Below are 13,294 nucleotides of genomic sequence, written 5' to 3'. Positions count from 1 at the left end.
ATTATAAAACCATTACGCCGAGGGAGGAGGCTCGCTCACGGGAGAGCCGGAAAACAAGCAACCTGCGGCCAGTTAAGTGACTCAGATAAAGCAGCTCCACTTCTTCCTCACTTCTTTTAATACGACACACAAAAGAAAAGAAAAACAAAGTTGGAAAGAAGAGCGTAGAGGCGAAGGAGACTGAAATTTATTAGCCTACAGTTTTTGCTTGAGTGAAGAACATTTGGGAGGGATTCACGTCATACCACACCTTTGGCAAACGAGAGAAAGCAGCCATTAATAACTGAAACAAAGAGAAAGAAAAGATGCCCAATGAGTGGCCAAGTCCGCAGCTCTTTATGAACAGTAAATAAAATAGGTATAAAATGACTTAATGTGTACATTTGGCCAGGTTGTTGTCGTCACAGGTCACATCTGTTTCAGTAAAAGTGCATATTTGGTCTTCACTTCTTGACTTCACCCAGATCTTCAATGCTTTCGTCGTCCACCTAAAACAGAGACGGAGAGAATTCAACGTCGTAATAATAATCCTCACAAATACTTCAAACAGAGCCCTGAATGTCGATTAATAGTCTTCTTGTTTGTTTGATTCAAAACTAAGGTGAACAGCTGTTTCAGGAAATGACTGAGCCACTTTTAAAAGTGAAACTTTAACTTATGTAAAGATGTACGTCTTCAGAAGGAACCAGAGCTGAAAACAAAAGACAAACACGTTGACGGCTTTCTGTGTTTCTCGACGTTAAACCCGGATTAAATTATTAAACTATTGTTTGAGTTTGAGTTTTTTTTTTAACCATCAGCAACAGTTCATGTGCAGAATGTGATGCAAGAAACATTAAAAACACACATGAACTGTTGCTGATGGTTCTGAAGACGTAGATCTTTAGTGGGCGTCACTTTTAATTTGGCTTGAGGCTGATTAGAGTTTCTGCATGCAAGCTGGAAACACGACGACATCGTTTCCACGGACTATATTTGGGATGAATACGAGCGCAGCACCAGTATATGTTTTATATATTTATATATACATATAAAAATAAATAACTCGTGCTTATGCAACTCAGAAGGCTCTCGAGAAATCCAACTCTTGAAAAATGAAAAGCTCCTTTGTTTTCTTTTTGTTCTTCGTTTCTTTTGTTGTCGTTTATTCGTTGTGTTTTCATCCCTTGTTCTACACGTGTATAACTAAAATGAGCATCGTCTAGAAATGTGCACATGCATTGTCTGAAAAACATCTTTAAATGTCTAATTGATGCCTACTACCAATAAAAAAAGATCATGAAACATTTTTAAATGAAAAGCTCCAAGTATGAAGACAGGTTTGAGACGTTCCTCTCCTCCAGCTCTTATATTCCTGAACACTGCAGAAACAGAGAGGCTTAAACTCCGCGCTCAGAGACTGACTCTCAGCCAGCTTCCTCCTCCAGGAGGCTTGAAGAGCAAAAGAGAAAAACCAAAAGATGAACCCTTTAAAGACCGCAGCTCACCTCGGGCCACTTCTCTTGAATGACGTCGATGATGTCGTCTGTGAAATCTCCCTGAATGATGATCTCATCCTCTGCCGTCACCGAGGCGCCGCAGGAGAACTTCTGGGCGAAGAACCGCTGAGCCTCCTTCAGCTCGATGTCTGCAAGAGTCCAACGCGTCGTGTGAGGAGGCAGGCAAGTGGGTTTGTAACGCACATTTCAACAAAGAGCTTCACATGAACCATTAAACATAATGCAGAGGAAAACAACATTCAAAACTTTTAAGAACATTCATTAAAACATTAAAAACCTGCAGCTTTCAAGAAGGAGAATAAAGCACGAAGAGGCCGTGGAAGCCAGTGAATAAGAACCCGTCTTACCAAACGTGTTCATGCCGCACACCCTGGTGACGTATTTCTTCTTGGCTCTTGGGATTTTTGCTATTGTGATTTTCTGAGGCACCGTCTTCTTCTTCTGTTTGATCTGTCCTCTCCCTCCTTCAAAAAACATCAACCAGATTAAAGTCTTTTAAACGGCAGTGACGACGTAGTTATTTTCATTAAATCAAACATGGATACTATAATTCAACGACTACGATATCCCATAATAAGCTTATATATATAAAAAGGTAAACATCCGTCCCCGTACCTCTCTTCTGTTTCTTCTTCTCCTCTTCCTCGCCTCCTAGCGGCGCTTCTCCAGAGCCGAGGTCCTGGTGGGGCGCGTTCACTGCCGGGCCTGAGTTCAGAGGGACGAGAGGAACCGATCAAAACCCGACCCGCCGACCTTTTGGTTCTAGGAACACTGAGCCGCTGTTCCCTCAGCGTGACGTCGCCACAGACCTTCAGACCCCAACATATTTGACCTCGCTATGAAGTTGTTTCTCACTCTGAAGACTTTAAGCTGAATTGCTAGACTCTGGTGTCAACGGCATTAATTCATTCATTCATTCGTGGTCAGACTTTTGAGAATATACATTTTATCTTATTAACTTTTCTTGTTTCATGCTTCTGGGCTTTCCACTCAAACTCTTGGTTATAAATATTTATAGAAATACATATATACAGACAAATGTCTGTGTGTGTGTGTGTGTGTGTGTGTGTGTGTGTGTGTGTGTGTGTGTGTGTGTGTGTGTGTGTGTGTGTATGTATGTATGTATGTATGTATGTATGTATATATATATATATATATATATATATGCATACACACACGTATATATATATATATATATACACATACATACACACACACACTTTAATAAGATAATTGTTTCTGATTAATTTATCTTGTTTCCTGCTTCTGGGCTTTCTACTGAAACTCATTTTGTTTATAAATATCCATTTATATATATATATATATATATATATATATATATATATATATATATATATATATATATATATATATATAAAATGGGTTTGTGCTGAACATGAATAGCTAATACTCTTTCACAAAGCGGTTACAGTCCAAAGTGTTTCTAAAGCTGCAGATGTCAGTCACTAAAATATTGTGCTGATTTGCTGCAGTCTAGTGTAGTAGATTGTGGCTTTACTTATTGTATTGTACGTAATAATCAACTGAATAAAACTCACACTACTACTGTTCAACTAAATGTCGTTCAGATCGCAGACCAAAATATGTCCGGCTGAATTTTTTAGGAAAATGTGTCTGAAGGAAATATCTGTCTGATGGAAAGAAACCTGGAGAGTTTCATGACTCACTCAGTCAACACAACAGTGTGACACTGGCAATACATGTGGAATATAATCATGTTAATAACCTTTTGGTTACTTATGTGGGCGAAAGGGGGAACACACAGTATGGGCACCAAACAAGCAGAGTTCAAGTCAAGTCAAGTTCAATTCATCTCCATCGGATTGTTGTGTAATTTATGTGCACAAAAACAAACGTGGCACTCACCTACAGTCATCGTGGCAAACACATCTGGGAAGTTCTTCTCAAGCCAATACCTACATTTGGCCGGCTCCGGCATGTACTCACAGTACTGCAGACACACCGAGAGGAACAGCTTAATGTGTAGTTAGAATGTGTACTTGTGTGTATATTTACACAACGGCTACGTGTTTGTTTGTTATGCCTCAGCTTTGTTGTCCTCGTTTTTAACTGCATGTCTTTTTATATTATTCCTGGAAACTGTTCTACTACTGTGTGAAAGCAACTATAAATTCCTTGTATGTGTACAAGTACTTGGCCAATAAAGCCGACTCTGATGTCACAAGTCAGATATTTGTAGACGCTTTAGGGAACAGAACATCCTTAACTCACCTCCGTAGGCAGAGAGCAAACTGCAAAGAAACAAACAGACGTTCAGATGCTTCAGCGGCACAAAGACAGAACAACGTACAGATAAATTGAGAAGTAAACATATATTATACTAATTAGAGGTATGTAGAACTAGAATAAGAATACATGTAAAACATAGAAAGTTCACAAGAGCAGTTAAAGACAGTTACTGCAAATCTAGCATTCATGTACACCAGAATATTATATGTGATGAAGTGCTGATGCTACTTAGTGCTTTCTGTATTAATATTGTAACAACGTAATAGAAATACAATATAGGGCTGATTATTTTCGTTATCGATTATTCTGCCCATCTCTTTTTATTATTATTATTATTATCAGTAATTGTTTAGTTAATGAACCGTTAAACATAAAAGGTCATCGCATCTTCACACAAACGTGACGTTTTTCAATGTTTTGTGTAGTTCAAACAAAAGTAAACTACATGAAGAGTTGTGTACTGTACCTCCACAGTAAAGTACTTTCAGGGGGTACTTTGAGTCACAGTGAGCTTTCCGATGTTCTGGTTTACTTTCCAAAGGAGCAGATTCCATCTCAGTAGTAGCCATCACAAATTATCTGAACAAAAGACAGAAACAAAACGATATAATTGTTTGCACAGTCTACAAATATATATATATATATATATATATATATATATATATATATATATATATATATCTCAAGGTAAAACCTAAATAAAAGAGTTATATTGTTGGCCTCCAGCGTGCTGCAGGGCTCCCTGAATCTTTGATGACTTTTAATGTGAATAAAATGCTGAGGCCTTTACAGTCAGTCTATAAATACCTCAATGAGGTCACCTGATACAATAAGGGTTAACATATAAATTATAGAATATCTTGAGGATGAATATTGTTCATTTTAATCTGTAGGTTGGAGTTAATAACACCAAGTGTCCACTTCCCATCTGAACCCTTATGACCAGATACAACGTCTATTATTAAAATGCTTTTGCCACTTATATTCTATAGTATATACTTGTTTTAAAGTACCGTTATCCGGTTGTTGTGTAGCATATGCATCTATTATTGCACCATGTTTATTATTCTGTTTATTGTGATGCACCTTTCACCTCGTTAACTTCCTTGTACGTGTACCGTATTTGGCAAATAAACGATTATGCTCCTGATAATGTTTCATCACGCTAGAAGAGCATGCGTTAGCTAGCTAGCACATGAGGCTGTTAGCTTATAAACACTTGTTTTTGCGTGTATCGTTTAAATACCACAGTGTCTGCGGACGCGGTCGCAAAGGAGGCAAACTGTGCCTTGCTGTGAATACGCCCCACGAGTTTAGTTAGAGTGGTTTCATTAACCAGGTAACTGTTGACTCACCCAGCTGTCACCGCGTAGCTTAGCATGCTACATAAGCTAACGCGCCGCTAACTGATCGGGGATCTGCTGTAGGGATGAACCGGGGTGAAAGACAGAAGAAGAGTTACGTACCCCGCGAAATATACTCTTAAAACTGATGTCTCGTCGGTAAATCCGCTCGCATTATTGTTAACGTCGGGTTGTTTGACTTTTAGAAAATCATTCTTATTGAATAAGGTTCAGTCGGCGTACTTTGAGCACGCCTAGTGGAGCTTCTTGTTTTAGGTGTCGAAGTGGCCGATGCGCAGCGCCGATGCGCAGCAGCGCCCCCTGCCGACCGGAGGATGAACAGTGCGACACGAAACCGTTTGAAACCATTTTCAAAATCAAGTGATATTTGTAAAATTAAAACATTTATTAGGAATATTCTGCCGAATGTATTAATTAAAGTAATTAATTAACATAATTAAGTTATTAAAAAACTCATAATAATTTAGTTAAACCCCTTTACTGTAAAAATTAACTAAAGAATAATGTTTATAAAAAGACAAATGGGTGTACGTCATCGTGACGTCACCGTCCAATCCTTGTTCTCCCACGTCACTCATTACTCCCAGAAGCTACCGTTAGCTTGCGAGCCGTTAAAGTTGTCCGAGAGGCGTTTATATATTCAGCAAAACGATATTTAAACGGGGTTTGAAGCCTGCGGCTAACTTATGCAACCACCCGCGTTGTTGAGCCGACATTGCAGATTGTTTAGTTAACTTTATAGTTATTAAAGTTATTAAAGTTAACTTTAATAACTTATGCTAACGTTAGCCGATTGGCTTGCCCTCCAAACCCTGGCCACTTCAAGCTCAGTACAACAACAATGAAGGTAACATAACACAGGAGCTTACAGGAGATGTTATGATGTGATGGACGAAGGGAAAATACTTTCCTCCTCAAGTGGAGGAGCCTCAGTCTGGTCCGATGGTAAACAAACACACCCTTCCTGTCTTTAACAACAGCAACAACCTCAATACAGTCTTGTGTTTTAAATATATATATAAATGAAGGTTTCAACCATCCTGCAACCACTTTGGCTTTCAGATACGTCAGCTGAGTTGTGGCACAGCACTCCAGTTAAAAAGGTCAGTGACATTTCTCTGGCATACACTCATGAAATAAAATGTCTGCTTGTGATGTGCATGATGCCACTTTTCAGAAAAATGGTGGCGCTTCACTGGATGCCAGCCGACCGTCAGCCCAGAGCAGCTTGAAGATGGACACCGTCGCAAAGCAGTGGGGCAAAAGTACAGCTCCCATGGTGGGATTACACCTGGCCCCGTAGGGACGCCGTGTTCCTTGTTTCGTGTGTCACAAACATTGAGTTCATTCATGATGCTTTTCTCCTCTCTGTGTTGCAAAAGTTCCCCGTGAACGAGCCGAGCGGCTCCACCGTGCAGCGGCAGAGGAGGGAGCTGCAGCTGCTGATGGCGGAGCTGAAGGACCGGGACAGCGAGCTGAACGCCATGGCGGCGTCCCACCACAAGCAGCTCCACACCTGGGAACGAGACCGGCAGAGGGCGCTCTCCTCGGAGCAGAGGTGTGCCCGTCTGGAAGGTGAGGACACAGATGCCTCCTTTACTGGTTCTAGCTTTTAGCAGCAAAACTGCACATTATGTTGAATGATAAATCATGAATAGATGTTTCATTTATTCGTGTTTTGTCTGTCAATCAATGTTCTTCACAGTTAATTCATGATCTGTGATTGTTTTAGCTCCATTCTGCTATGTGTGTGTGTGTGTGTGTGTGTGTGTGTGTGTGTGTGTGTGTGTGCGCGCAGAGGAGTTGCAGAAACGCAACGAGGTGATCAGAGTTCTGACTAAACGTGTGTGGGCGGTGGAAACCAGGAAGCAGGAGGTCCACAAGGAGCTCGGCGTCGCTCAACAGCTGCTCTGTGAGCTCGAAGAGAAGCGGCAGGACGTCAGCCAAACATTTCAAGACTTTGAGGTGCAATTAAAACACATAAATACACATTTATAGTCACTGTAATTAGCTCACATTGTGTGGCAAGAAGAGAGCTGGTGTAGAGCTGGTGTTTTTTGATGGACCAGAGGTAACCTTGATCAGATTATCTTCTTATAATAATAATAATAATAATAATAATACTTTAATTTTATATAGTACTTTTCTGAATCCTTAAAGACGCTTTAACTTTAACTGAAACTTTCTTGGTGATAGTTAGAGGTTATTGGTATTCAATGCTTCTTCTAGGATTTTTACACATACACACAAATGTAATAAGAATAAAAAACACACAATACTTGTAATAGGTATCTTTGTATGTAGGAGGAGAAGAATGAATTATGAAATATGATGTATTATTGCTCGCTATAATGCTTAAAGTCATTCTTCTCATACATTTCCTACAAACCCGTCTTAGTGCCTGTGCCTTTAGGTTTACGTGTCTGTGGTGTTTCTTAGGAGAAGAACCAGAGTCTGACCTCCACGGTCATGGCCTTGTCCTCTCAGGTCGGCTCTCTGCAGGTCAGGGAGGAGGAGCTGAGCTCCATGCTCAAGCTCAAGGTACGACCACGTCTTTGTATCTTCCATAAACATAATTGATGATGATCTGCATGGTTTCTGACGTGCTGCTGGTCCGTCAACGGGACTTTTCTTTCCCTCCATCATCAGGACCAAGACGTGGCCGAGGCCTCCGGTCAGGTGGCCGACCTCACGGGGCGCCTCCGGCACCTGGAGACGGCGGTAACGGAGAGTCGCTCGCGGGAAAGTGAACTCATGAGAGACTCGGAGGAAAATAAACGGCGCCACAGAGAGTCCAGATACGAGATCACGCACCTCAAAGGTACACGAGCGGAACTGAAGGACGCGACGGGCTTTGAAACTAGGAAATCCATCGTCGCTAAACTCTACTGAACCTGCTGGTGAAGAGGAGATCCTGAGGAAATTCAACACTAACGTGCTATTTCTCTCTGTGTATAAAATGGAGACACCCGGTTCCTAATACAAGGAATTTGTCCTGGCGGGAGGTGCATAACATTTAACATTTAACAATAAACATTTAACAATAAACAGAGAGCAATAACGGGGAACATGAATATTTACAATTAAATCTACAAACATGGCGGCTTTGTGGCGAAGACCTGTCTCATTCTACTTCAACGAAAACACGAAGATTATTAGTTCCAGGTAATTACACACACATAAAAACATAGTTGTGAATATTTTATACCGTTTCTGCTGAAAAGCTGCACACTGGCCCTTTAAGACGTCAGCGCGCTCCAAACTAAATGTCACTGAACAGCATCTCAGACTAGAGAGGAAAGAGATGACAGGAAACACCCGGAAGCATTTATACTTCACACGACTTCATCTGAAGACACGGACAGAAAATGTGCATCGTTAAATACCATTTGAGTAATTATGGGACCGAGCGTTGCCGTTTATAGAAGCACTGTTCCCAAAAACCTGCTCGTAAATCTCAAGTTTAAAGTCAAGAAACAGAACTAACTGTGGAAGATTTACTTGGTTTTTGCGGCTGCACCCAACAAGTCTTGTCATGATCAATTGATGCATATTAATCCCATTGTCTGATGACGTAAAATCCACATTATATTTCCCCAGAGCCCAGCGTGATGCCTTCAAATGTCTCTTCACATTCAGAAAATATGCTTCATTCGAGAAGCTGAAACTAGAGCATCTGATCTTGAAGTCAATCATCCGAAGACTTTCTGTTGACTCACTAATATATTAACCTTCTCAATTGTTCATCATTCTGCTGCCCGTGCATTGGTGCAGAGGAGCTGCAGCAGCAGGTGACCCAGAGCAGCACCCAGAGAGAAGAGGTCATCCGCCTCAAACAGGAGCTGCAGCTGCTGCGCAGTGATCTGGCCTTGTCCGGTACTTTGAACGCTAGTTCCTTATTGTTTAATTATTTATTTGGTTAGAAATATCCGTTTCAGATTCTTTTTATCCATTTTAAGTCTCTTATTTCTTAGCAATGTTATTTTACTTTTTATGATCCGTGATTCTGCTCTATGTAGTTGATTGAATGAATTATATGTTTTATATTCTGCTGCTATCTCTGCCCCCTGCTGGTGAAACAAAGAAATGTATAAACACTACAAAAAATATATTTTTTTATAGCAAACGCAACATCTTTTATCCAACATTTGAGAAGCTGGAAGCAAAATACCTGTAATTGTATTATTAATGAAAGTTGATTAGTGGATGATATGTGGAGATAACGACCACGTTAGTCGTCACCATCGTGGTTGCAGGCGCCTCTTTAACGAGCGTCTGGCTGTGTCTGCAGGAGAGGGAGACGGCTGGAGAGACGAGCTGCTGGAGCTGGCTCGCTCCAAACAGGAGCGCACCGCGTCGGAGCTCCACTGCTTACGACAGGTACGACGTCTCTCACGGGATCACATCGTATCAACAAAGATGCAGCGAACCAGAAGCAGTGGACACAATATTCTGTAAGGAACTCACTTCCTCGTTCCTGCGGCTCGCCCTGAGGCGTCTTTCTGGTTTGACGGCGTTCCGGATGCTCTAGTCTCCGTCACGCCGCCGCTGGTTTCTACCTCACCTTGTTCAGCTCAATCACAAGACACGGTTTAAACATCAAGATACAGTTCAGTTGTAGCAGAAGCACAGAGACGGAAATTAGTAAAATAGAGAATGTAAACAAACAACAATAATAAAAGGTACATAAGCTAATAGAAGCATTGAAGTAATAATAAAAAAAGGAAAAAAGGACTCTTTGAAAGATGGGAGGTGATTGGTAGCAACAAAGCCAGTAATAATAATAATAATACTTTAATTTCATATAGCGCTTTTCAAAATGCTCAAAGACGCTTTACACAGGACAGAGACGAACAGAACAACACTAAAAATAGAAAAACAAAGGAGCAAACAAACAAACAGAAAAATGTTGATTAAAAAAAAAGAGTAAGTGTCTGTATTAATATAGAAACATGATATTGAGCATAATATATATATATATATTTATATATATTCAATATTAAATAAATACATAAATTAATATGGCTAAGAAAATAATCCTGAGTGAAATAAATGAGGCATTAAATATATAAATAAATATAATAATTCATAAAACTTGATAGTTACTATGTAGTTTATTTTTTACATGTATTTATATATCTATTTCCTCGATTATTTATTTTGATAAATTATTTCACAGGCTTATTTATCCATTCCATCTTTAATTGAATGGCATTTCATGACGTTCCACACACTTGCATACATGGGTTTTACGCCACAAAGACCTTCAGCTGCAGGACGGTTTGTGTAGACAAATAAAGCGTCTGTCCGTTGCTCTGCAGGTGTGTGAGGCTCAGAGGAGCGACCTGCAGCTCCTGCAGCTGAGCCGGGAGAGCGCCCGGGAGAGCGCCCGGGAGAGCGCCCGGGAGAGCGCCCGTGAGAGCGCCCGGGAGAGCGCCCGGGAGAGCGCCCGGGAGAGCGCCCGTGAGAGCGCCCGGGAGAGCGCCCTGGAGAGCGCCCGGGAGAGCGCCCGGGAGAGCGCCCTGGAGAGCGCCCGTGAGAGCGCCCGGGAGAGCGCCCTGGAGAGCGCCCGGGAGAGGAGCGGCCAGGCCGCACCTGGCAGGTGAAGCGTGAGACGTATTCAGACTCCTAAAAGAATCGATATCAGTTAAAGTGGACGTTATATGTAGGATGTTTTCACCTCTTCATGAACTTTCTGTCGGGGAGCTGAAGCTGTGTTCTACGCTCTCGTCAAAGACACCAGACTCCATCGACAAAAACAGTGATTTTAGCTCGCATGATAGTGTGTTTGTGTTACACTAAAGTCGCACAATAAAACAAACTCAGTGACTCATGGAGCAGCAGAGGAGCAGCAGCTCCTGAGTTCTGAGAGCTAAAATCACTGTTTCTGTCAATGGAGTCCGGTGGCCGTTGAAAAAGCAGAGATAACGACTTCCTGGTCAGAAAGAGCAGGAAGTCAGCAGAGTAGACTAAGAAAAGAGGATGACTGTCGCCTCAAAGATAGGGACGTGTTCTCAGAGACATATTACATACAAACAGGTGGTTCACCTGTCCAAGATGGCCGACACTCGCACAACCTTTCTGTCCATAAATAAGTAAACCTGTAAATCAAGCCTGCAGCATGAGGCTCATGTGTTCATGTGTTCATGTGAGTGTTTCTCAGTCGGGACGAGTTCAGGTGCGTCTGTCCGGACCGCCGCTCGCCGCCATCGCTCAGAGTGAGGAACCCCAGACCTTCACGTGACTCCGCCTCTCCACCAGCAGCCAATCAGCAGAGGCCAGTCGACCTGGGCGTCTCCATCGATGTAAGAATGAAACCAGTGGAAGGATTTATATTAATGTGGAACATTGCAATGTTCAGCGTTTAAAACCAAGAAATGTGATTATTCTGTGTCTTGCAGAGAGTAAAATGAGATTATGTTTTTATTGTAGAGCTTTTATGATGATTTTAATGTTTGTAAAGTGTCTTAAGTATTTTGAAAAGCGCTATATAAATATAATGTGTTTTTATTATTATTATTATTATTATTATTATTCAGTGTAATGATGCCACTTAAATATGAAACTACAGCCAGCAGACAGTTGGTTTACGCATGGCCAGTTTTATTTATTCAAATTATTATTATTATTATTATTATTATTATTATTATTACAAAAGGTAAATACAATAAAAACTGTGAAAGCTAAAGTAGAACAAAACAAGTAGAAAATAGAATTTGCAGAAGATATAAAGAGAAGAAGAAAAGATATCTATAAGTAGTACATTATTTATTAGATGCTTTAGCTTAGCATTAAGAAACTGAGAATCATCATTGATAAGAGTCAGGCTAGCAGTTTCCCCCCGTTTCCAGTCTCTATGCTAAGCTAAGCTAGCGAGCTGGCTGCAGCTCCATACGTGAGAGTGGTATCAATCTTCTCGTCTCGATCCAATAAATAAATAACAATAAGATGTTTACGTATTCTTTAACGTGCAGCTGATGTTAAAGAGTCCCTCTTGTCTCAGGGGGAAGACCCGATGTCCAGCAGGTCTCTGCAGCAGCTGCTGGACGAGTCCAGGCAGCTCGTCCGCTCAGAGCTCAGCTGCTCTGAGCGCGGTCCCAGTGGCACTACTGGGAGCCTTACTGGGAGCACTACTGGGAGCCTTACTGGGGGCACTACTGGGAGCCTTACTGGGAGCACTACTGGGAGCCTTACTGGGAGCACTACTGGGAGCCTTACTGGGGGCCCTATTGGGGGCCTTACTGGGAGCTTTGGGCCCACCGGCCTCTTCCACTCCCACAGGTGCCAGACGTCCCTCCACCATCAGCTGCCAACCACCTCCACATGCAAGGTAGAGGATCCATGCTGCTCTCTGTGTTCATGAGCTCTACTTCTCTGTAGCCGTCTCACGTTTCTCAGGAAGGTTTTTAATCAGACTCCTTGACATGTCTTCAGTCAGTCACAGTAAACATGTAACGGACATAACACCACACAGAGCTTCAGTCACGTGATTCCTCCGACCCCGAGAACTAACCTCCTCAAACTGTTATTTTTCATGCAATTACGGCTTGGACTTTACTTCCTCCTCATATAACTCATACTGCTAATAATCTGTCATTTAAAGAATAATTAAAAGTGCACCTCCGGACTTGAACCACTCGACGTTTCCTTTGCTTTTTTAGTCATCTGATTTTTATTTGTATAAATGATGGATGGACTGCATCATATACATCCTAGCCCTCGCCTGCACGCCGTATCTGACTGTCCTGTTTGTATTTTTATTCTGTTTGTTTCACGTTATGTTTTGCATGTTTTTGTATGTGTTATATTTTGACCGCAGGAGGATTAGCGGCCGCTAAGGCGTCAGCTAACGGGGATCCAGTAAATAAAGTAAGCTGTGTCCATGAGCTGCTGGGCGCTCCTCCCTGTAGTCTGGGTGTGAGGTGCGGTGGGTTAGAGGTTAAGACTCAGCAGCTTCATTATTATTCTTTTGTTTCCTCCGGCAGGAAGGAGACACTCCACCCAGAGCCGGCCCTCGATGGACGGCTTGACGTTCACCGAAGCACCGATTCTATATTAGTTTAAACTTAAGTATTTATCAAAGTGACTTCATGTTAAACTGTAAAGTCAGTGTTACAGAACCTCTCAGTTAAGATTAAAGATCTCAGGGAAATGAAGTGA

The 13,294-nt window shown here is 41.7% G+C and overlaps 2 protein-coding genes across 4 annotated transcripts; one reads left to right on the top strand and one right to left on the bottom strand.

Moving 5' to 3' along the window:
- Positions 1–127: 127 nt before the first annotated feature.
- denr (density-regulated protein) lies at positions 128–5,377 on the bottom strand. 3 transcript variants are annotated; one of them, XR_013771211.1, is made up of 9 exons: positions 5,237–5,377; positions 4,237–4,349; positions 3,753–3,772; positions 3,387–3,471; positions 2,115–2,204; positions 1,847–1,963; positions 1,488–1,627; positions 382–488; positions 128–250 (listed from the first exon to the last, which is right to left on the bottom strand). XR_013771211.1 is itself a non-coding variant. In XM_079235467.1 (8 exons), the coding sequence occupies exons 2-8, from the start codon at positions 4,337–4,339 to the stop codon at positions 444–446; spliced, it is 600 nt and encodes a 199-aa protein (XP_079091593.1). In that variant the 5' UTR covers positions 4,340–4,349; positions 5,237–5,377; the 3' UTR covers positions 167–443. The 3 variants fall into 3 exon arrangements, 1 of the variants encoding a protein (XP_079091593.1); XR_013771212.1 differs by having other exon boundaries at positions 138–283; XM_079235467.1 differs by having other exon boundaries at positions 167–488.
- Positions 5,378–5,948: 571 nt separating this feature from the next.
- On the top strand, positions 5,949–13,256 carry ccdc62 (coiled-coil domain containing 62). The gene is made up of 13 exons (XM_079235061.1): positions 5,949–6,079; positions 6,197–6,237; positions 6,312–6,413; positions 6,517–6,709; positions 6,933–7,099; positions 7,574–7,675; positions 7,784–7,955; positions 8,909–9,010; positions 9,426–9,514; positions 10,456–10,736; positions 11,298–11,439; positions 12,138–12,464; positions 13,120–13,256. Exons 1-13 carry the CDS (start codon positions 6,022–6,024, stop codon positions 13,162–13,164), a joined length of 1,821 nt encoding a protein of 606 aa, XP_079091187.1. The 5' UTR covers positions 5,949–6,021; the 3' UTR covers positions 13,165–13,256.
- Positions 13,257–13,294: the final 38 nt, after the last annotated feature.

Source organism: Taurulus bubalis (genome assembly GCF_910589615.1).
Source record: "Taurulus bubalis genome assembly, chromosome: 19".
NCBI classification, from domain to species: Eukaryota; Metazoa; Chordata; class Actinopteri; order Perciformes; family Cottidae; genus Taurulus; species Taurulus bubalis.
This window is presented reverse-complemented; position numbering and strand designations above follow the sequence as displayed.

Coding starts and splice junctions, on each gene's coding strand:
- ccdc62 (XM_079235061.1), top strand. CDS start 6,022: ATGGACGAAGGGAAAATACTTTCCTCCTCAAGTGGAGGAGCCTCAGTC. Junction 7,100..7,573: donor AAACATTTCAAGACTTTGAG/GTGCAATTAAAA, acceptor GGTGTTTCTTAG/GAGAAGAACCAGAGTCTGAC. Junction 9,011..9,425: donor CAGTGATCTGGCCTTGTCCG/GTACTTTGAACG, acceptor CTGTGTCTGCAG/GAGAGGGAGACGGCTGGAGA.
- denr (XM_079235467.1), bottom strand. CDS start 4,339: ATGGCTACTACTGAGATGGAATCTGCTCCTTTGGAAAGTAAACCAGAA. Junction 3,773..4,236: donor GAAAGTACTTTACTGTGGAG/GTACAGTACACA, acceptor GTTTCTTTGCAG/TTTGCTCTCTGCCTACGGAG. Junction 2,205..3,386: donor GTTTGCCACGATGACTGTAG/GTGAGTGCCACG, acceptor CTCTGAACTCAG/GCCCGGCAGTGAACGCGCCC.